The following is a 19687-nucleotide window of genomic DNA, read 5'->3' on the forward strand; positions in this document are numbered from 1 at the left end:
TTCCGGTGTTTGCAAACCCTGCAGTCAGATACGGATGCCTGGGCTCAGAAGCGGCGAGTGGGGCTGAGATTTCAGTCCTGCCTGGGGACTTTACGCTAGGATGGCCCTGCAGTCACTGCCTCTGAGCTTTCTCCTGGCACTTGCATCTCTACTGTCAGCACACGGCCAGGAAGATTTTTTCAACATCCAGATAGTGCCCCAGGGAACAGGTAAGAAGTGGTTCTTCCTTTTGGAAGCTTCTGCTGCCTCCTCTATGTTGGATATTCATCTTCACTGCCTGCAGCCCTGGGCTGGAACCCAGAGGGACCCCTCAGGGCTGTGTCAGCTGGGGGAGCCTCAGTCTGCCGCGGGCACAAGAGCAACAATGCAGTGTCCACTGGGATTCTGTGGGACAGACAGGACTGGGCTGGATGTGCAGTGATGGGTCATGCCCTCCAGAAAAGCAGTTTGCACATCATTCCCTGGAGAGAGTGGGCATGAATTGGGCATCAATTCACACACAGTGAATCAGGGGAAAGGTGTTCAGGGAGGTGTCACTTTCTGTACACATCCCGTCCCCAGGTGTGCCTGAGGGACACTGTGCCTGCTGAGGGCTGTGATAAAGGGAGCTTGCTACTGCTTTGCCAGAGGGATGGATCAGGGCAGGATCAGTGGCCGGGTGCCTGAGCATGGCGGGAGTCGTGGCCATGTGCCAGGGGACAAAGCTGCTGGTTGTGGTGCTCAGCTGGGCATCTCTGGTCTTCTGCCATCAGGGCTGTTTGAGAGCAAAGCCTCAGCACAAGGGGCTTGTCACAGCATTTCCCTTTGTGCCAAAGTTGATCTGGACCTTGTGAGATCCCACATGTGCCCCTTTGGGAGAAGGCAGGTTGTATTTTAAACCCCTTCAGACCTCACAAACCTTCTTGTAGAGGCTTGAACCGGCAAGGGCTCCTTCCAGAAGCCAGCATCCTTCTCTGTAGGAATCATTGCCACAAAGCCTCCCCCTGCAGCATTGGACAAACTGCTGGGACCAGCTGCTCAGCTACTGCCCACTGAGCCTGAAGGATGGTGAATTTGGTGAGGACGTGATGAGAAGAAGGAAGGGTTGTGTCACGAGAAAGGGGAAGGGGCATTGTTAAAGCAGGAGATGTGGAGGCAGAAGGCACTGCTCAGCCCCTGTCCCCCTGCCCAGCAGTGTGGGGCAGGAGGAGAGCAGCCAAGGCACAGAGTGAGTGAGAACAGGGAACCCCCAAGTGTAACAGGGGCCTGGCTGATCCCTGTGGCAGGGATGAGCCATGGCTGAAGGGCCCTGCATGCCAGCAGGAGTGGTGGTGCCATGGCCCAGCAAGTGCCACCTGGGCTGGGCTGGGTGACAGGCCTGGATGAGAGGCTGGAGGGAGTCCCCTGGTGCAGGGGTGATTGTGCTGGGAATGTCCCTGCTCTGGGCTTTGGAGGAGGGAATATGGTGCCCATGGACACAAGTGGGAATGGGGCAGGTTCATGGATGAGTGATCCTTCACAATTTCCATGCATCAGGAAAGCCCCTTCCCAACAAGGCTTGCCCTCAGGTCACATCCCAGCAGATGGATGTGTCACCTTCCCTCTCCCTTCATTGCCTAGAGGGGTTCCTGGGGATTTGTCTCTCACCACTCAACCATAGCTCATCTCATCACCTCCAGCCTAAATAACACCCACTTCCACCTCTGACAGAAATGTGCCGAAGGCCCCAGTGGGACTCCATCCTCCAACTGGCACCAGACCAGGTGAATTATAAGAAGAATGAAGAAGTGATGCTGAGCTGCCCTGAAGGTTTCCAGCCATCCTTCACCCAAGTCAAATGTTCGAGTGAAGTCCAGTCTGTCTCTGGTGGGAAACCTGTATATAGAGAGGTCTGGACTGGAAGAAACTCCCGAGGTTCCTGGGTCCGCATTCGCTCCAGTGTGGAGTGCAGTGGTAAGGAAGGGATGAGGAGCCCTCTTGGCTGTCTTGTCTGCCCTTCCTGAGCAGGGAAAGCAGGGTGTGGGGCACAGCAGGTTTTGGGCTCTGTGCTGCCCAGGGAAATGGCAGGTGTCAAGTCCAGCCTGCAGGTCACCATTGGAGGTGTTGGTGATAAGGGTCTCCCTGAGGGCTTCCAGCAAGATGATTTGCACAAAGGTAAAAATCATGGGAGAGAGATTTGTGGTGGAGTTTGTGGCCAGCGCGTGGCACCACTCTTGGAGCAGGATCAGAGAGCTTTACTGCCAGCGTGGCTATGAGTACCGCAGCTTGTTCCATGTGGGCTGGGTCCCTCCAGGTCCTGCAGCGTGGTGGGTGCAGGCTTAGTACCCTTTACTCACAGCTTAGGGCATTCCCTCCAAGGAAGAGCAGAGGTATTCCTGATGGACTGTAGAGATTCTGGGACACACAGACACCTCAGTTTTGAATGAATGGGAAAATTGCTTGAGCAGTAGTAGTCCAGTCATTCGCCCACATTCATTCCCATTCAACTCCTCCTGCTCCCTTTAAGAGGGCTGCAGTGACCACCTTCAGTCTCTCCTTTCCCTCCCACTATGTTGGGTTATGAAATGTCAAAGCTGTCTGACAGCAGCATCCTTGCATGGCTGGGAGTGGAAGGGAATCAAGTGACCTTCTGGTAAACTTTCCTTTACAGAAGTGCTCCAGGTTGACCATGAGACCTTTGAGATTTCCAGCACCAGCATCAAACTGAAATGGACCTGCAGGTTCCCCAATGCCTGCCAGGGCATGAGGGCCATGTGCCGGCTGGGAGCACCTCCCTCCCCTCCCTGTGAGGCTGAGGAGGTGAATGTAGAGCAGATGTTACATGGCCAGGAGGGAACATTCACCTGCTCCCCTTTGCAGCCCTTCACTGAGTACAGTGTCACCATTGACTTGCTCCCCAACACAACCCTGTTCTCATGGTTGTTCACGACACAGGAAACAGGTAAGTGCACAGAAATATCAGAGACAAGGAACAGTCCAGAGCTGTGTCACAGGGAGGACAGATGTTCCCCTCACCTGTCAGCTCAGTCTGACCATTTGCTCCATGCAGGGATGTGCCTGGGATCAGAGCTGCTTGGGTCCTGTGGAGAGCCCTCTGGGGAAGGGCTGGGAGAGCCCTGAGCAGGGCACAGCCCCTTCTCATTGTCCCACTCCACCCCACACTGTTGTGCTTCCCACTGCTGCAGCACACACAGCCTTGGCAGGGGACAAACCCTTCGCAGGGCGTCCCTTTGCAGCCTGTCCCTTGGCCAGGAGCTGCTGCAGCTTCCTGCGGCCTCAGCCCCTGCCCATGGCCCTGTGTGTGACCCCACGGTCTGTGCTTGCAGTGCCAGACAAACCGGAGCAGCTGTGGCTGGATCCCAACAGGGGCTCTCTCAGGTGGAGCGCGCTGCCCTCCTGCAACGGGGAGATCATTGGATACCAGGTACCCAGGGACCAGGGCAGACCCTCACCTCCCGGCCTGGAGGTCTGTGCAGGGACACTAGGAACTGTGGGCAAGGGACAGCTGGGATGAGCCACAGTTCCCAGCCAGTAAATATCTGGCTTTGATGAGCACAAGCATTTTCTGTGTAATTCTCAACATACTTCATGCTATGAAGATGCCCACAGAGGTGTGAGTGCTCCATGTCCTCTGGGCTTGCTTCCTGGGTCTCTTCTGCTTTGGGTTTGGCAGGCTTTTGGAGGTTGGTGCGCAACACATGGTGACGTGTCTTCTGCGGTGGCATACCAGGGTTTCCTGTGCCTCTTGCATACTTGTTTCTCATTCCTGCCACAGAAAAACTTGTGGTTTGTGTAATCCTCTGAAAGTCCCTCCTGAAAGCCCCTTCTCCAGAGAGCTGCCCTGTTCTGTTCAGTTTTCCTCAATGCATGGCTAGAAGCATCTCCTCTGTCTCTGGATTTGGGACACATTCCACAGCAAAACCCTACTCTCCAGCAGTGGGATGGGGTGTGTGTGCTGGTGATATTTTTCTCAGAATGGTCTAGGTTCTCTCTGGGGACAGAGGTCTCCACAGTGTGACAGGGACCTTGTAAGCTATTTCTTAGCTCTGTCCTGGAGAAACTGTCAGACAAGCTCTTGACAACCTGCAAGCCTGTTCAGCTAAATTCCTGCTCCCAGACATGAGTGTTCATGAAAAGAATCCTTTTATTCCACTTTCATTTGTCTACAATTTTGCATAAGCCTAGAATATATTTCTGTAAAGATAGCAAGTGAGAATGGATAGGGATCTCATGACAAATTCAGATGATGCATGGGCAAATGGAAACCCTTCATCTCTATTACTCATGGGAAAATTTAGTCGTTCTAATTTTCCCTTAAAGAAAGATTTGAGAGTCCAGCTTTACACAACAGAAAAGAGAAGCTCAAATAACTCTGGTAAAGGATGTCGCCAGAGCGGCTCTGGAGTTGCAATACACCTGGGGTGACCTGTCCTCGGGCTCAGTACATATATCTAGAGCCCTTCAAAAGACCAGCCTACCTCCTCCCTTCTCAGATGCCCAGCCCTTTGCTCACAGACGTTGCTGCTCACACATCCTTAGTGTTGGCTCCGAATTCCTCCTCTCCTCTCCTCTGTTTTGAGCTCCCTGCGTAGGGCTGAGACGCCTGCCTGTTCCTCTCCGGAGCCTTGCCCAGGCACAGGGGGCAGGCACAGGGAAGGGCAGGCCGGCAGGGACGTTGCCAGCTGCGGGCACCTTCCCAGCGGCCAGCCGGGAGCTGCTGCGTCCCAGCTGCGTCTCCTGTCCGCAGCTGAGCATCACAGCCAGGAACGCAGGGGACAGCGGCGTGCTGGAGATCGAGCGGCTGCGCCTCAGTGGCTCCGTCACCGAGCACCGGCTGCCGGAGCACAGCCCTGGCAGCAGCTACGCCGTGATGATCCAGGGGCTGACGGCTGCTGGAGCCGGGGCTGCGCTGATGAGGGAGTTTCACAGCAACAGCAGCTCCGGTGAGCTTTGCTGGGGGGCCGGGCCGGGAGCCCGGGCACAGGCGAGCCCTGCTCGGCGGCCTGCGCTGCCCGAGGCCGTCCCTGCTACTCGCCCGGCCCTGCCGATGCTCATTCCCCGCTGTTCCCTTGCAGACACCCCGCACCCCCAGACCATCAGCTGCCGCAGTGCCCGCGACGTCGCCCCCTCGCAAGGGACGGCCGTGCTCCCCCTGCTCCCCATGGCCCGTGGCTCTGAGGCCGCCAGGTGAGCGCAGCCCCGCGGCTCTGCAGCCCCGCCGTGGCTCTCCGCACGCCGGCGCTGCCTGCAGACGCCTCCCTTCCGTGGCCCCGTGCCCTATGCCACTGCCTTTGGGCCCGCAGGGAGCACCAGCTGATCGTGGCCGCGACGCACAACGCCTCGCTGATCGAGAGCATCTGCTCGGGGCAGGCACGGCTCTCCAACGCCAGCGTGTACCTGGCCGCTGTCCTCAACCTCAGCGCCCCCACGGACTTCGTGCTGGGCGACGGGAGCCGCGGGCAGGGCCTGCACAACGCTGCCCTCAGCCCGGGCCGCGACTACACGGCCCTTCTGCGCCTCGTCCGCCTCGGCCCGCAGGTACCATCGGGGGGCTCCTGCTCTCTGCGGCTGCTGCCGGCCGGGGCTGGGCCCTTGCTGCCTCTGGGCTGCCTCTGAGGCCACGCTCCTGTCCCATGCCCCGGCACCGTGGTGTCCCAGGGCTCCCGGGCCACAGCCGGCTCACTCGCTGGCCCTGCGCAGGGACCCTTCCCTCCAGCTAGGCCAGTGCTGCAGGACTGGGCTGAGCTCTCCCTCCTGTCTCCTCCAACAGGCAGAGAAGTTCACCTGTGTCTGCTACAGCTTCTCTCTTGGTAAGTGCCACCTTGCTCCTGGTGCCCAAGCCTCTCTCCTGCCTGTTCCCTTTTGCCAGCCTGGCAGCTTCACTGGAAACGAGCCGGCCTAACACAAGAGCTGTTGGGTCTCACGTGGCACAGAGCAAGATCCCCACACATGAGGTGATACTCTCTCCCAGAAGAAACCTCAGCCAGGACACAGGCTTACACACTTCTGCATTCCCTTTGCCATTCTTGGGGCCATTGCCAGCAGGAGGCCGGGCTGTGGCACTCATCCCTGCATCTGTGTTTGTTGCAGGGCAGACTGTGAGCCAGTGGCATTGGATTGTGATAGGACTGGTTGTGCTGTTGGCAGTCCTCCTTGTGGTTGCAGTTATCCTGTGGCTTGTGCACTCCAGGTGAGTAGGGAGGGGACAGGTTCAGCAGGTATGAAGGGGACAGGGTCAGCAGGTACATGCACAATGCCAGTTTCTTATCCAGCACTCCCCTTTGCCTTTCTAGGAAAAGGAAGTACTTGCCCAACAAAACTCAGGAGGATAATTAAAAAGGTAGGAAAATGCAGTTCTGCAGACAACCATCACAGAGGTGACTATCAGGCTATGGGGCAGGTGGCATGAGAACAGCAATCTCCCAGCAGAAGCGGAGTTTCAGGAGAAGCAGTAGTTTGTACTCTGCACTGATACATCTCCTGATTTGCCGTAGCTGGGGATGGTCAGGATGGCTCTGCCCTCTGAGCCTCACATGGAGGCAGAGCCTGGTCCCAGGCAATGCTCCCTGCCGGCAGGAGGGACAGGGTGAGCAAAGACATCATGCCGAAGGCTGAGCTCTTTGAGTGACCCATGTCTGTGCCATCCCTCCTAGGGATCTGCAGGGAGGGTTCTCAGGAGGGTCAGGCTGAGGGGCTGCTGCTCTCACCTCAGCACGGACAGCACCTCTGAGGTCCTGTGGTTGGGCACAGCTGGGATGGAAGGATTGGGCTGTGGCAGGCACTGCCGTGTGCTCCAGCCTGTCTCTGACACTGGTGCCCTTTTTCTCCCCAGGGAAAGGTGGCTAGGCTGGAGATCAGGGACTTCAGCCTCAGCCAGGACCATGGAGACATCTAGAGCAGAGAGGATGTGGAGAAGATGGGAAGGATAACCCCAGCCCAGTGCTGATGGCTGCCATGTCCCCATGCTCTCCTGTGACCAGCACAGGGCTCCCATGAAATTCATCCAATTCAGGAGGGCAGGAGGAAACCAGAAGGCCCTGGAGGGCTGAGCTTTTTCATTCCTCAGCCCCTTCACCTCCCACGGTTTGCGTACTGCTTGTGTAAGGCCTTTGGATCTGGCTTTCTGTAATCATTTTATTTTGGCTCTGCTTTCATTTTTGCTTTCCTGGAAGCAGGACTTGTATGCCAGATTTCCCAGTCCCAGACTCACACAGGCTCAGCTTGGTGGCATTCTCCTGCTGTCCTCTGGGTTCTCAACCCTTCTGCCCTCTCTGCTGGTTCAGCCAAACCCAGGGCTTTGCTTGGCCAGGCTGGACTGCTTTGTGACTCTGCCTGTTCTGTCTGGACAAGAAATAAAGGCTTATGGATTGGAGGGGCTCCGTGCTGCCCTCATTGCCGCTGTAGGATGGTATTCCCCTGCAGGGAGTTGACTGTGCCTTGTTGAGGGGAGCCACGAGCAGGGCTGCTGTGATCCTGCATTTGCCTAGTGCTGCCTGACAGCTTTTCTGACCTACTGAGCTGAGCTGGACAGCTCTAATGTGAGTTGGGAGCAGATGTGTGGTGGGAATCCATCAGGGGTGATGGCCCTCCCCACACATTTTGGGCAAGAGTGTATTCTGTGCCCATGCTGTGGTATCTCTGTGCTTTTAGCTCCCTTGTTGCCCCTGTGCCAGGTCAAACCTAGAAAAAAAGTGAAGATCAGGGGTCACCACCACCACAACCACCATGGCCTTTACTAATGAGACACAGGACAGAAAGCCATGGGCTCACTCCTGCTTCTGAAATCTCCTGCCTTTGTTTCTGTGGTGCTGCTTGAACCACATCCAGGATATTCACACTGAGACACTGTAACCTGAGACAGCCATGGGGCAGCCACTGATGAGAGAGCCTCTGTGGAGCTGGTAGGGCCGTGGCACTTGGAGCAGCACCAAGAAGATGCACCCCAGGAGGAGACTCTGTGGGGTCTGAAGGACCAGTTTAGCCCTACAGGACTATGGGCTGTCCCACTCTTGGCTCTTGTTGACTTTGGGCTTCATGCTTCTCCCACAGTAGGACAGATATCCTCTGCTCCTGAGCACCACGGATCTTGCAGCAGTTTGGGACTTCTCTGACCAAACACAATGTGGGTGTTGGTGCTACCCCACTTTCCTTGGGGCTACCCGAGGGGACAAGAGAACCTGGATGGGACAGCTGTTCTCTTCATCCTTGGCAAGGAAGCATAGGTGAAGTCCTAGTGCCTCTGCATACTCAAGTTGTGATTCCAGATAAGTTCCTTCACAAATGCTGGGCAGAGAGTCAGGTTCCCATTTCAGCACCTCGCCAAAATTTGGAGACATTCTAGCCTGTGTCCTCCAACCACAGAGGAACATTGGGGTGGTTTTTCAGAGGAGTTAAGCATCTTGGGGTCACGCACATTCCCTTTTTTTTTCCCTCTTGCTTCCACTGTTTCTGATGAAGGGCTGTCCAGAGAGTCAAAGTCCCATCCAGAGGCAGGCTGTGGTCATGCCCCTACTTGAAATTCCCATAGGTTTCAAATGAATTCAAGTAACTGAGGGCTAGTTCATAGCAGAGCCCATACTGTTCCTGTGGATAAAAGGATGCTCATGAGACTCTGGTGGACCAACACCTGCAGTGGCATGTCAGCATTGGTCTCCAACAGCTTCCTGACACAGAGCATGCCCCACACAGGTGCAATCCACCCTCCTCCTCCCAGCAGGAGTCCACCATTCCCAGCTGAGAAATCCAGGCATGTGCTCCAGGAGCTGCAAGGATGGGCTACACCAGCACTGGAGCCAGCTGGTTTTGCCAGGAGAGCCAACATCCATGACACAAAGTGTTAAGCAGGCAGGTGGACCAGAAAGGGGCCACTCATCATGCAGGATGCTTTGGTGCCCCTTCAGTTCTGCAGAACCTGCCACTGAGGGAGTGGGTGTGTCCCAGCAGCAGAAACTGGAGCTTTCAACGATCTCATTGGCACCTAGCCTCAGGATAATCTGAGCACAGAGGGGCTAGGGCAGCTACTGGGGCAATGTAAGATCATGCTCATTTTGGTGCTGCCATCCAGCTGGGTTTGAAGTCAGCACCTACCACATTTTTAATGAACTGTCTCCGCCTCCTCTTCAGCATCCTCACAGCCTGGGACACATCCACCACGCCCTCGCTTTGGATCTGCTCACACAGGAAACCAGCAGCACAGAAGATCCCACTCCGGCTAGCTCCATCCCTGTGGAGGTGGGCAAGGGGAGCTTCATTTGCTCTGGGATGGCAGGTGGCAGGGCTGAGCCTCAGAGGCATCCCCCTAGACCCCCACACTCTCAGGATGATCTTGGCCATGGATCCCACACCCAACCAGCCTCCATGGGAGAGCCTTCCTCCCTCAACATAGCTGAATTCATATCCACACATGCACCCGAGATGGAACTGTCGCCAATGTCACTGACACAGCATGAGCTGTGTCCAGCTCTGTGCCATGGCTGCTCCTCCAGGAAACATCACTCACCAGCAGGTGACAAGGATGTGTCCATCCTGGCTCTGCCGATGGTGTGTCTCCACCTTCCCTAGCAGGCTGATGATGGTGTCAGGGTGTGGGGGAAGGGGCTGCTGCATGGGCCAGTCTGTCAGTTGATGTAACCGGATTTCCACTGCAGATTTCTTGGGCTAGTGGGGAAGAAAGACAGGGGGCTGGGCAGAGCAGAGACCTATTGGCCTCATGGAGGGAAGGGGAGGGACAGTGCATGCCAGTCCTGGCTCAGCCACGCATACTGGATCAAGGGAGCAGCCCCACAGTGGGACATGCCACTCCAGACTTTGCTCTTCTCCACCAAGTGCTCTGAGAGCAACAGACAGAGCATAAGAGAAGAGCTGAGCACCAGATGCAGCTCACACTGACATCAGTCCTGTGTCCAGCTGCCTGCAGTACTTCCCCTTCCATGAACCACTGAGATACAAAAACTCCATCCACAGCTGCTGTCCTCCAGTTGGAAAGGCACACAGAAACACCTCTGACTTCTACCTCTGCCTGCAGCCTCACTTTCTTGGGGTTACCCTCTCTGCCAAGGCAAAAGACTCTGCTGTGGCCAATGCCCTGCCAGGACCCCACAAGATCCTTCTGCCATCTCTAGCTGGGATTTGACCCCAATTAAAGCCTATTGACAGCTGCTCCTCCCAGCTCATGCAAAGACTCTTCTCAAAGGAGTTTGCCAGCTCTGAGCAAAGGGCCCACCTGCTGCCTGTTGCTGAGGACAAGTGTCCAGGTTGTGAAGCCAGCCCCAGGCTCTTCTGAGATCAGCTGGACATGGAAGCGGCCGTAGTCATCTTCGCCCTGGATGGGCCAGAACTGCATGTATGTCTGGGGGAGGAAGAGAGGGGCATGATCACACATGGCCCCGCGTGCAAGCAGGGCAGAGCTCGGCCTCTCACATGGGGGGCTCACACCAGCCCCTTGCCCATAAGCCCCATGCACATGGCTCTGCCAGACACTTGCTGGGCACCAACCCAGTGCTGCAGCCAGAGAATAACACTCCATCAGACAGGACACCTGGGCAGGGGTCAGCAAAACCCGAGGGATGCTCATTTGCAGTGTGACTGAGGACAGCCCCCTGCTGTGGAGCTGGGACTGTCCTCAGGGCTCTCCCAGGTGGAGCCCCACAAGCCTGCAGTAGATTCTGGTGCAGGCAGGGCTCTCATGATAAGATCCTTGCAGGGCCAAAGGCCAAAATCACACTGCTCAGCCCCACAGGAACCAGGAGAGGGGAGAGCTGTCAGAGCTTGGGCTGCTGACCTTGTCCAGCTCCTGGAGTTGATTCAGCACAACTACCGATGTGCAAGTGTAATCCCAGACCAGAGCCCAGAAATCCACCAGTGTGGTGGGGAAAGGCAGCTGTGTGATGATGACTCTCTCCTCCTCGGTGTACGTCTGCAAAAGACAGGACGATGTGTGGGGAGAGTCCCACAGTCCCCGAGAGCCCTTCCCACAGCGGGAACGGCTCCCTACCGCCCTGCTGACATGGAGAGGGCACAGGCCACCCCAGCCCTGCTCAGAGCGGCTCATGCTAGCGCCCCGCTGCCCTCTCAGCTCATCGCACCCGGGCTCAGCTCCCAGCAGGCTGTGGCTGGCACACGCCGCTGCGCTGCCTGCGCAGGCTGGGCTCCGCCGATCGCGGTCGCGGGGGCCATCTCCTGGCAGCAGCGCCAGCAGTCACCGTGCAGCAGCCCGAGGGCTGGGACACCTGCCCCGGGCGGGGGGCTCTACCCTGGCCTGGAGCAGGGCTGCGCAGGGGGCTCCCGGCTGCCCCGAGACGCTCCCGCGGCGCGCGGAGCCTTACACTGGCAAACACGGCGTTGATGTAAGCTGGCGAGCCGTCTGCGTTCACCGAGGACATCAGGATGGGCCGGCACGAGTCCGCTGCAGAAGCAAGGAGCAGAGAGGGGGAAATGATCGGTCGTTCCCTCCCCACAGGGGAGCAGGGGGCTTTTCCTGCAATAGGTTCAGTCAATATAGCTCCCTGCAGCATGGGTTGGAGTGGATTGAACGGACAGGCAGCACCACACCCACGGCTCTGACAGCCCAGGGCACCCTGATGAGAGATGCCCAAAACCCTGTGGTTGGGGGCACAGCACATCCACCCTCCTCACTGCTCTCTGATGTGCCTCATCTGAGCTTTTCCACTGGGAAAGTTTAGACCAGGGACCTATTTACCCCAGGTGTACCTCATGTACCTCCAACAGGCTCAGAAGGAATCAGCCTAATCTGTATTTATTATCTGCTAACCAGAGAACAACTCCTGGACCCTGAGCCCAACCTGTCAGTGTCACGTGCCGGGCAGGGCAGTAGCAGGAAAGCATCGTTCTCCCCATACTGCTCTCAGGCTCTGGCTTTAGAGCAAGAGGCTGCCCAGCCCTGCCAGTGTTACCTGGCAGGATCCCTGGCTTGCGGTTCTTGGGTTGGTTTCTGGGTTTCTCTGCTTCTCTGCATGGCAGGAGCTGGAACAACTCAGAAAATCTCTGCAGGGCCTGTAGAGATGATTCAGCCAAGTCAGACCTGCATGTCAGCCACTCACCTTCTTGGGCCACTGCAGTGAATGACCCCCCATCTCCATCCCACTGCTGGGGAGGGGAGCAGGGAGGGGGCTGGCATCACAGATGAGCCCTCCCAGCACCAGTGCACCATCTCCTGGTGGTACCTTGAACTCCTTCTCTAGGATGCTGTTGCAGCCTGAGGTCTCCTCGTCTCGAAGGGAGCGCACGAGACTGGCGATGCTCTCCACGGGCACCCCGGTGCTGCCACAGAGCAAACCTTCCAGAAGCGCCTCGTACAGGAAGCTGTACTGCTCCTGTGGGAGGACACGGCTCAGCTGCACAGTCTGGAGCCAGTCCAGGAGGAACCCTGGAGCTCCAGATCACCAGCTGTCCTCAAACTGTGCCAGAAGTGAGCCAGGTTCATCCTTCACCTTCCTGCTGCAGATCCCTGAGGCCAGACACTTCTCATTGCAGGCAGCCCTGCTTTGGGACACAGCCAGCAACTCCAGCAACCCAGACAAGACCATCTTCCTGAGGTTTAGTGCTCCCTCTCACACCAGACCCCTGCTCTGGGGAAGGCAGCCCGCAAAACCTGTGGACTAATTAGACCTTGTACAAGAGGCTGGTTGGCCCAGCCCAATGTGGTTTTCTGAAGGAGCCCAGCACTAAGCAGATCATGGGGTCATAGTCCCTAGGCCAGGACACTGCTGCCCAGGAGTGTCCAGGAGGGCAGACATCCTGAAAGCCGGAGGGACAGGTGGACTCTCGTTCATCATCCTTGCCTACAATACAGCCCTTTGTGTCAGGGTGACCAATACATACAAATGCTGATGATACCTCAGAGAGTCTCAGGGAAATGTAGATTTTAGCTAGCTTTGGACACAGCACTGAAAAAGATCCTTCAGTCTCCATTACCGGGTAGCCTTAGTTCCTGTGGCTAGATCAGGAGCAGCACGGCTAATTTGGCTTTGCATGCCACATCTCTGGGAAGGGTGGTGTTGACAGCAAAGGCTTAAAAGCAGGAGAATGGTTTTTCATTCAGAAGGAGCATGGTGGATTGTCTCAAGTGGCCTTACGGCTGGAAATACCAAGGTCTGGAAAGCGACAGTGTGAGAAATCCTGTATATTGTGTATAAACAGCCTACTGCTGTTTATCCTCTCTCTGCTTTGGGGAGGAGAATCCATGCAGAGGGAATGTTGGGTTTACAGAGACCTGGAGCCCATTGTCATGAATATGGTCAAGCTCCCTGTTTTGGGACACACCAAAGACCAGAGGTCACAAAGACACAGAGGAGGTCACAGCCCAGCTGGTAAACTACAGGTGCACAGGCCTTTGTTAAATGGGTGAAAAGAGCAGCCCCACTGTCCCCCAGGACAGACTGAGCCTGATGGTGCTGGTGCTCCCACTCGTGTCTTACCTCCTGGCATCCTCCAGCTAGCGAGGTAATGAATAAATTTACTCTTGGCATTTCAGCCATGGGTTTGTGGTTGTTCTGGCCACCCGCCTGTGTTGACCCCCACAGGTGGGCATTGGCTCTGCAGCCTGAGGCATGGAGGGAGCAAATTCCTCACCTTGGTCTGCACCATGCTGACCCGCTGTTCCCGCAGCTGCTGCACACAGTGAAACACATCCACCTTCCCCTCAGCCTTGCCCATCTTCAAGAGGAAGTCCAGGGCGATGAATGTACCTGTGCGCCCGATGCCTGCACTGCGGACACAGAGCACCGTGGGTCAGTGCTGCCCCCGCTGGCTGTGCCCCAGCACCCAAACAGCCCCAGCGCGGTACCTGCAGTGCACCAGCACGGGTCCTGCAGGTGCCTCCAGCACCCTCTTGTTCACCACCTCCACCAAGCCCAGCAGCTGTGACGGGTTTCTGGGCACCCCGTGGTCCGGCCACAGCAGGTAGTGAAACTGCTCCACTGCTCTTGGCAGAGCACAGCCTGCCTGCAGAAAGGGAGACATGGCTGGCAACAGGGAGCTGGAAGCCACCAGGAAACTTGTGTCAAGTGACTGCCTGCCACCGAGGAGGCAGCACTGGAGAAAACCACTTGAGAGGGGCACCAGCACAGAGTCCTCCCTCCAGCACCACATCATAAGGACTGCTCCACTGCTGCTCCTCAGACACTAAAGGGCACATTCACCCATCACACTGCCACACAATTCATTTTGTCCTCTGCTTCACCATGAGCAGTGAACACAAAGCAGGAAAAGCAGCATGTGTCCCAGAGGGAAATGATAAAAATCACAGCTTAGGGTATTTCCACAGTCATCAAAAAGCCCTGGCTTGCCCAGAAAAGATATACCCTAAGGCTCTTACTACACTGATGTGAATGTAGTCACTTGTTACCAGCCCTTTGTGATTTTCTCTAAACACCACATTCACTTGGCAGGACCTAATGCTACATCTTACTATCAGGTGCTCTTGGAGTTTTACGTTTAGGCTGCATATTGCTCTGGGCAAGAGAAGAAAGGACAGGAATATGCATAACTGCAATTTCTTTATATTGTGCCTGTTCTCCCTCCTTGCATCTCCTTCAGCTTCTGCCCTTTATCTGAGGTGCAGCTTCAGCAGGAGTACACATCTTGGGAAATGACCTTATGTAGGTTATCATAAACCATAAACTACAGGCCCAGGTTTAGGGCTGTAAGGACCCTAAAGACCAAGCAGCTTCAGTGTGGACCTTCTGCAGATTGATTCAGGTGACAGGCAGGCACCTGTCCCACCATCCTGGATGTGCAAAGATTCCATTCCATTCCATTCCATTCCATTCCATTCCATTCCATTCCATTCCATTCCATTCCATTGATCTGCTTTTATACCCTTTGTAATCACCTCACCCAAGCCATCAAGAATCTACAGTATTCCCATGTGCAACATCCATCCAGACTCCTCTGGGGTGACCACTGGAGCTGACTGACTGCCTTTGCCTGGCACAGAAACCTGGGACAGATGCCCTGGCATGGATTCCATTTATAGCAACGTGCTGACACTGCACCTTTTTGTGCTGGAGGCCAGGCTCGCCACAGGGTCCATGTCTGACAGCTCCCACCAGCTGCTGGAACCCAAACACATCCTGCATTCCCACCTCAGCTCCACACCAGGCTTACCTTCTGCAGGCAGAAGATGCGTTTGACAAGGCCTGTTGTGGTCCAGGTGTTGTTCAGTGTCACGGTGAAGTTGCCATAGACCTGCTCCTGCTCTGGCCAATACTGCTCACACTTGATCTGTCAACAGCAGTGAGATCTCTGGGCACAGGAGAACTCACAAAGAGAGCATTGCAGGGGTGCAGCACTGCTCCCTGCCCCCACTGACAGCTGCACTGGGAGCACAGCAGATGTGGAGGCCTGGGCTCTGGCAATGCCCAAGCTGAGCATGGGCTGAGTGGTTTTCTCTACCTTGTTCTGCTCCACTAAGCCTGTCAGCATCACAATGACTGAGGTCTTCTCCTGCCAGATCATGTGCCAGAAATCCTCCAGTGTCCCAGGCAAGGGACCTTGGGAAGGAAGAGGAGAGCCCTATGCAAGTGTCCAAGCCATGGGCACATTTTTGGACATTGCCAGGCTTTCCTCTGCCTGAACACAGAGGTACAGCCAGCGGACATCAGGATCTGAAGGGGGTGCTGGCCACATCAGCTTCATCACCATGTTAGAAATTAGGACAAGGAAAAGGGAGAGAAGGTGAGCCCATGTCAGGGATTCACTGCTGCTTTAGGAGCTCTCGCCTGCAGACCCTTCAGATGACTGTCAGCTGCTCCCACATTTGGGGCCCTATTTTCCAAGGAGCATTTCTGCAGCTCTGCAGGAAGTCAAGACCTCCTCACTGCATGCTGCACAGAGCAGACAAACCCATCCAGGCTTTGCACTGCTGGGGGGAGACTGTATCCGAGTGCACTGGGTGCAGATATGCCAGGCATGTGCAGGATTGTCCCTGTCATGCCAGCTGCCAAAGGGAACAAACTAGGCTTGTGAGTGGAAGGACCATGTCCTCATCCTGGGCAGTGCAGACACGAGCTCCAGCTGCTGCCAAGCTACCACTGAGACTTTCCATGCCCTGTAGCACCTGTAACAACTGTTCAGAGAGAGCTGAACAAGCCCAGAGACCCTGGAGATAGAGGGACTTGGAGTGAGCCACTCACAGCTCCCTGGCTGCTATCCCAGTTCCCCATTTCCCAGATTGCTCAGGCTAGTGAATGGCATCTCCTGAGGAGGAGGTTTGGGAGCACCTACCTTGAGCTGCAATGAAGAAGCGTGGACTTCGGTAGGTCTGCAGGGGAGAGAGTCAAACAGCTCTGATCACATGAGTTAAATGTTTAACAGGGAATGAAATAAAGGATCCATGCACTAAGCACCAAAGCCCAGAACTCTCAGCACAGTGTGTCCCACAGCACCTCTCCTGGCCAGCACAGATGGTACCCAGGGGCTGCATCTCAGTTCCTGTCCCTTCACATGGGTCCCTTTTTATTAGAGGTGAGAACTGCACACAAATCCAGAGTACTCCAGGCAGCTCAGAGAGGATTCAGAGGAATCAACATCCCAAGACCTGACAGCTTAAGGGCAAAAATGCCAGACCTCAGGGCCCTCCGTGTGAGCAGGACTGTCCTCCTGCCAGGCACCTTTCCTACCCTTCCCAGGGAAACAATTCCTCACTACCTACATCCACATAGCTGGCATTGATGTAGCCATTCCCGGTGTCAGAGGGCTGCAGCACCACACGGCAGTGATCATCTGAAAGAGAAGGGAGGTGGGCTGATGCTTTAGGGCAGCAACAAAGAGACTGATTAAGAGGGAATGTGTAATTTATTAAAGTCTGTGATTGTCTGTTGTCTCCCTAGCAGCACCCAGGGCCTCAGGACATGTTCAGGGTTAAAGAACAGCTGATGAGACAAAGGCTGACATGGCACAGCAGGAAGTGCAATGGAGTTTTAAGGAAGATTATGAAATGACCAAATGTACACACCATGTGGGGGCCAGAGAAGCTTTAAAGTTGGGAAGAAATTGGGTCACTCCTTCCACTTTCCCACAAATACCTGCCTCTGGAGGGAACATGGCAGTGTTCAGCAATGACTAGCACCAGGAACAGGAATATGATGTTTGATTAAGTTTGCAGGAAGATTTGAAGAGCAGAACAAGGATACTCCAACCGTATATAAAAGAGTAGGGCCAGAAATGTCTCTGGGTTTCAGTGGCCATGGAGGATGAGATGAGTAGCTCAGTATTTCTGAAGTGCTGGAGGGGTTCCTACACCAGCCCAGAATCCTGTGCTACCCCAACCAGCTCCAAGAGCCTGAGCCAGTCCCTGGAGAGCTCTGCTTACATGGGATGATGCTCTTGTAGCGGTTCTTGTTTTGATTACAGAGCTCCTTGCCAGCATTGCAGGGGTGCAACAAAGTGGAGGACAATTTCTGCAGAGGAAGAAAACAAGCCCAGTCAGTATTGGGATATTTTCTGGGGCTGCGGCCACGGCCGATTGTATCACACATCCAGGGAAGGGCTGAGGAGTGGGCAGTGCAGCCAGGTGGGAAAGCAAAGCTAAACCAGACCTGATATTCTCTAAGAAGCCCAGCACTATGCCTGTTGACTGATTCATCATCTGTCTGTTCTGCCTCTATTTCTTCCCTCTTAAACATCTTCAGAGCCTCCAGCAGTTCGTCCACTGGGATCTGTGTGTTTGGCTTGCAAACATCTGCAGAGACCACAAGGACAGGACTTCAGCATCCAACTGGTGCTAAACTGGCCAGTCCTGGAACTCTGCAGCTGGTACTGAAATGGCATTGCAGTAGCCAGAACTTCTCCAAACCTTAGACTGTCCCTCCCCACACAAGTGCCTTCTCCTGGGAGGAGTCCCTTTCCCTTTGCCAGCCAGCTCTGAACACCTTGTTTCTGCAAAGAACTTGCGGACCTGCAATCATCCTGCCTGTTCTTTTAACAGACAGCCTGTTCAGACAAGGCACACAGGGCCCTTGCTCATACTGCACCTTTTTGACATCCTCCCAGGGGTATAGTGCTGCTGTTCTCCGAGCCTCTTGAACTGTTGCGCTTTAGCCTGCAAAACAGCAAGTCAGGTGCACAGACCAGCAGAAGAGAGAGACAGAGGAGAAACTGTTGCCCATCTAACCACCCTGCCTCATCTCGGGCTCCACTTGGACACTCCCTGTCACTGCAAGGTGCTGAATGTCTCATAGAGGGCAGGAGAGGTGAGCCACATACTGACCTGAAGACCACAAAAAGCAGCAAAATCCCCAGTGCCAGGAATGCAACAGTCAGTGCTACTGCCATAACCACAGACTTGCTGACCAGCAGAGATGATGACTCCTGCCCTGCAAGCAGCACAGCCCAGGCTCAGGCTCCCGCACAGCCTGTACCAAGCATTGGGACATCCCACAGGGACATGGAGAGAAAAGCAACTTTCCTTGTCTTCCATCCCAGGCTTTGCATTAGAGAAAAGCTGAGCTGGGGCAGAAGAAGCAGGTGCTTCCCTAATGTGATACCCTCCGTTGTGGAACCTGTGTCCCTGAAGGGCCCAAGTACTGCCAAGTGAGGTATCTATACTGAAGGGTTGCAAATACAGCAGGGGATTACTGGGATTGGACTAAATATGTGGTGATGGCAGGGATGATGTGCAATTTCCAGTGGCCATGGGGACCCCACCTACTCAAAAGTCCTGAGGATGTCCAGAGCCCATCTACCATAGATAGTCTCAAAATATAGAGAACTTCTATGAACACCAAAGTATGACAGTATTCCACTACATCTGCCCTGGGCCAGCTCGTTTCCAGTGAAGCTGCCAGGCTGGCAAAAGAGAACAGGCAGGAGAGAGGCTTGGGCACCAGAAGCAAGGTGGCACTTACCAAGAGAGAAGCTGTAGCAGACACAGGTGAACTTCTCTGCCTGTTGGAGGAGACAGGAGGGAGAGCTCAGCCCAGTCCTGCAGCACTGGCCTAGCTGGAGGGAAGGGTCCCTGCGCAGGGCCAGCGAGTGAGCCGGCTGTGGCCCGGGAGCCCAGGGACACCACGGTGCCGGGGGATGGGACAGGAGCGTGGCCTCAGAGGCAGCCCAGAGGCAGCGAGGGCCCAGCCCCGGCCGGCAGCAGCCGCAGAGAGCAGGAGCCCCCCGATGGTACCTGCGGGCCGAGGCGGACGAGGCGCAGAAGGGCCGTGTAGTCGCGGCCCGGGCTGAGGGCAGCGTTGTGCAGGCCCTGCCCGCGGCTCCCGTCGCCCAGCACGAAGTCCGTGGGGGCGCTGAGGTTGAGGACAGCGGCCAGGTACACGCTGGCGTTGGAGAGCCGTGCCTGCCCCGAGCAGATGCTCTCGATCAGCGAGGCGTTGTGCGTCGCGGCCACGATCAGCTGGTGCTCCCTGCGGGCCCAAAGGCAGTGGCATAGGGCACGGGGCCACGGAAGGGAGGCGTCTGCAGGCAGCGCCGGCGTGCGGAGAGCCACGGCGGGGCTGCAGAGCCGCGGGGCTGCGCTCACCTGGCGGCCTCAGAGCCACGGGCCATGGGGAGCAGGGGGAGCACGGCCGTCCCTTGCGAGGGGGCGATGTCGCGGGCACTGCGGCAGCTGATGGTCTGGGGGTGCGGGGTGTCTGCAGGGGAACAGCGGGGAATGAGCATCGGCAGGGCCGGGCGAGTAGCAGAGACGGCCTCGGGCAGCGCAGGCCGCCGAGCAGGGCTCGCCTGTGCCCGGGCTCCC

At 56.0% G+C, this 19687-nt stretch overlaps 2 protein-coding genes across 5 annotated transcripts in view; one reads left to right on the forward strand and one right to left on the reverse strand.

Annotated features, from left to right (window-relative positions):
• LOC132341549 (uncharacterized) lies at positions 1-7351 on the forward strand. The gene is made up of 11 exons (XM_059873202.1): positions 1-209; positions 1690-1932; positions 2630-2920; positions 3306-3403; positions 4727-4922; positions 5055-5166; positions 5283-5517; positions 5750-5789; positions 6070-6169; positions 6273-6319; positions 6812-7351. The coding sequence occupies exons 1-10, from the start codon at positions 101-103 to the stop codon at positions 6313-6315; spliced, it is 1467 nt and encodes a 488-aa protein (XP_059729185.1). The 5' UTR covers positions 1-100; the 3' UTR covers positions 6316-6319; positions 6812-7351.
• The window catches only part of LOC132341547 (receptor-type tyrosine-protein phosphatase kappa-like), a 26993-nt gene continuing 14401 nt past the window's right edge, over positions 7096-19687 (reverse strand). For 3 of the 4 annotated variants that reach the window (XM_059873196.1, XM_059873194.1, XM_059873197.1), the window contains 21 exons: positions 19469-19580; positions 19118-19352; positions 18846-18885; positions 18209-18314; positions 17973-18040; positions 17538-17680; positions 17312-17399; positions 16652-16722; positions 16225-16261; positions 15394-15491; positions 15106-15222; positions 13784-13941; positions 13570-13705; positions 12162-12311; positions 11892-11991; positions 11304-11383; positions 10760-10894; positions 10202-10327; positions 9479-9636; positions 9067-9202; positions 7096-8562 (listed from right to left, as the gene is read on the reverse strand). In XM_059873196.1, the coding sequence (XP_059729179.1) occupies positions 8488-8562; positions 9067-9202; positions 9479-9636; positions 10202-10327; positions 10760-10894; positions 11304-11383; positions 11892-11991; positions 12162-12311; positions 13570-13705; positions 13784-13941; positions 15106-15222; positions 15394-15491; positions 16225-16261; positions 16652-16722; positions 17312-17399; positions 17538-17680; positions 17973-18040; positions 18209-18314; positions 18846-18885; positions 19118-19352; positions 19469-19580 (2369 nt within the window). In that variant the 3' untranslated portion in view covers positions 7096-8487. The remainder of the gene's footprint in view (positions 8563-9066; positions 9203-9478; positions 9637-10201; positions 10328-10759; positions 10895-11303; positions 11384-11891; positions 11992-12161; positions 12312-13569; positions 13706-13783; positions 13942-15105; positions 15223-15393; positions 15492-16224; positions 16262-16651; positions 16723-17311; positions 17400-17537; positions 17681-17972; positions 18041-18208; positions 18315-18845; positions 18886-19117; positions 19353-19468; positions 19581-19687) is intronic. The other variant, XM_059873195.1, reaches the window with a different exon arrangement.

This window comes from Haemorhous mexicanus, chromosome Z (assembly GCF_027477595.1).
Source record: "Haemorhous mexicanus isolate bHaeMex1 chromosome Z, bHaeMex1.pri, whole genome shotgun sequence".
In the NCBI taxonomy this organism is placed as follows: domain Eukaryota; kingdom Metazoa; phylum Chordata; class Aves; order Passeriformes; family Fringillidae; genus Haemorhous; species Haemorhous mexicanus.

Excerpts from the sequence above, each read along its gene's own strand:
- LOC132341549 (XM_059873202.1), top strand. The coding sequence starts at position 101 with ATGGCCCTGCAGTCACTGCCTCTGAGCTTTCTCCTGGCACTTGCATCT. Across the intron at positions 2,921-3,305 it reads GTTCACGACACAGGAAACAG|TGCCAGACAAACCGGAGCAG; the intron begins GTAAGTGCACAG and ends CTGTGCTTGCAG. Across the intron at positions 6,170-6,272 it reads CTGTGGCTTGTGCACTCCAG|GAAAAGGAAGTACTTGCCCA; the intron begins GTGAGTAGGGAG and ends TTGCCTTTCTAG.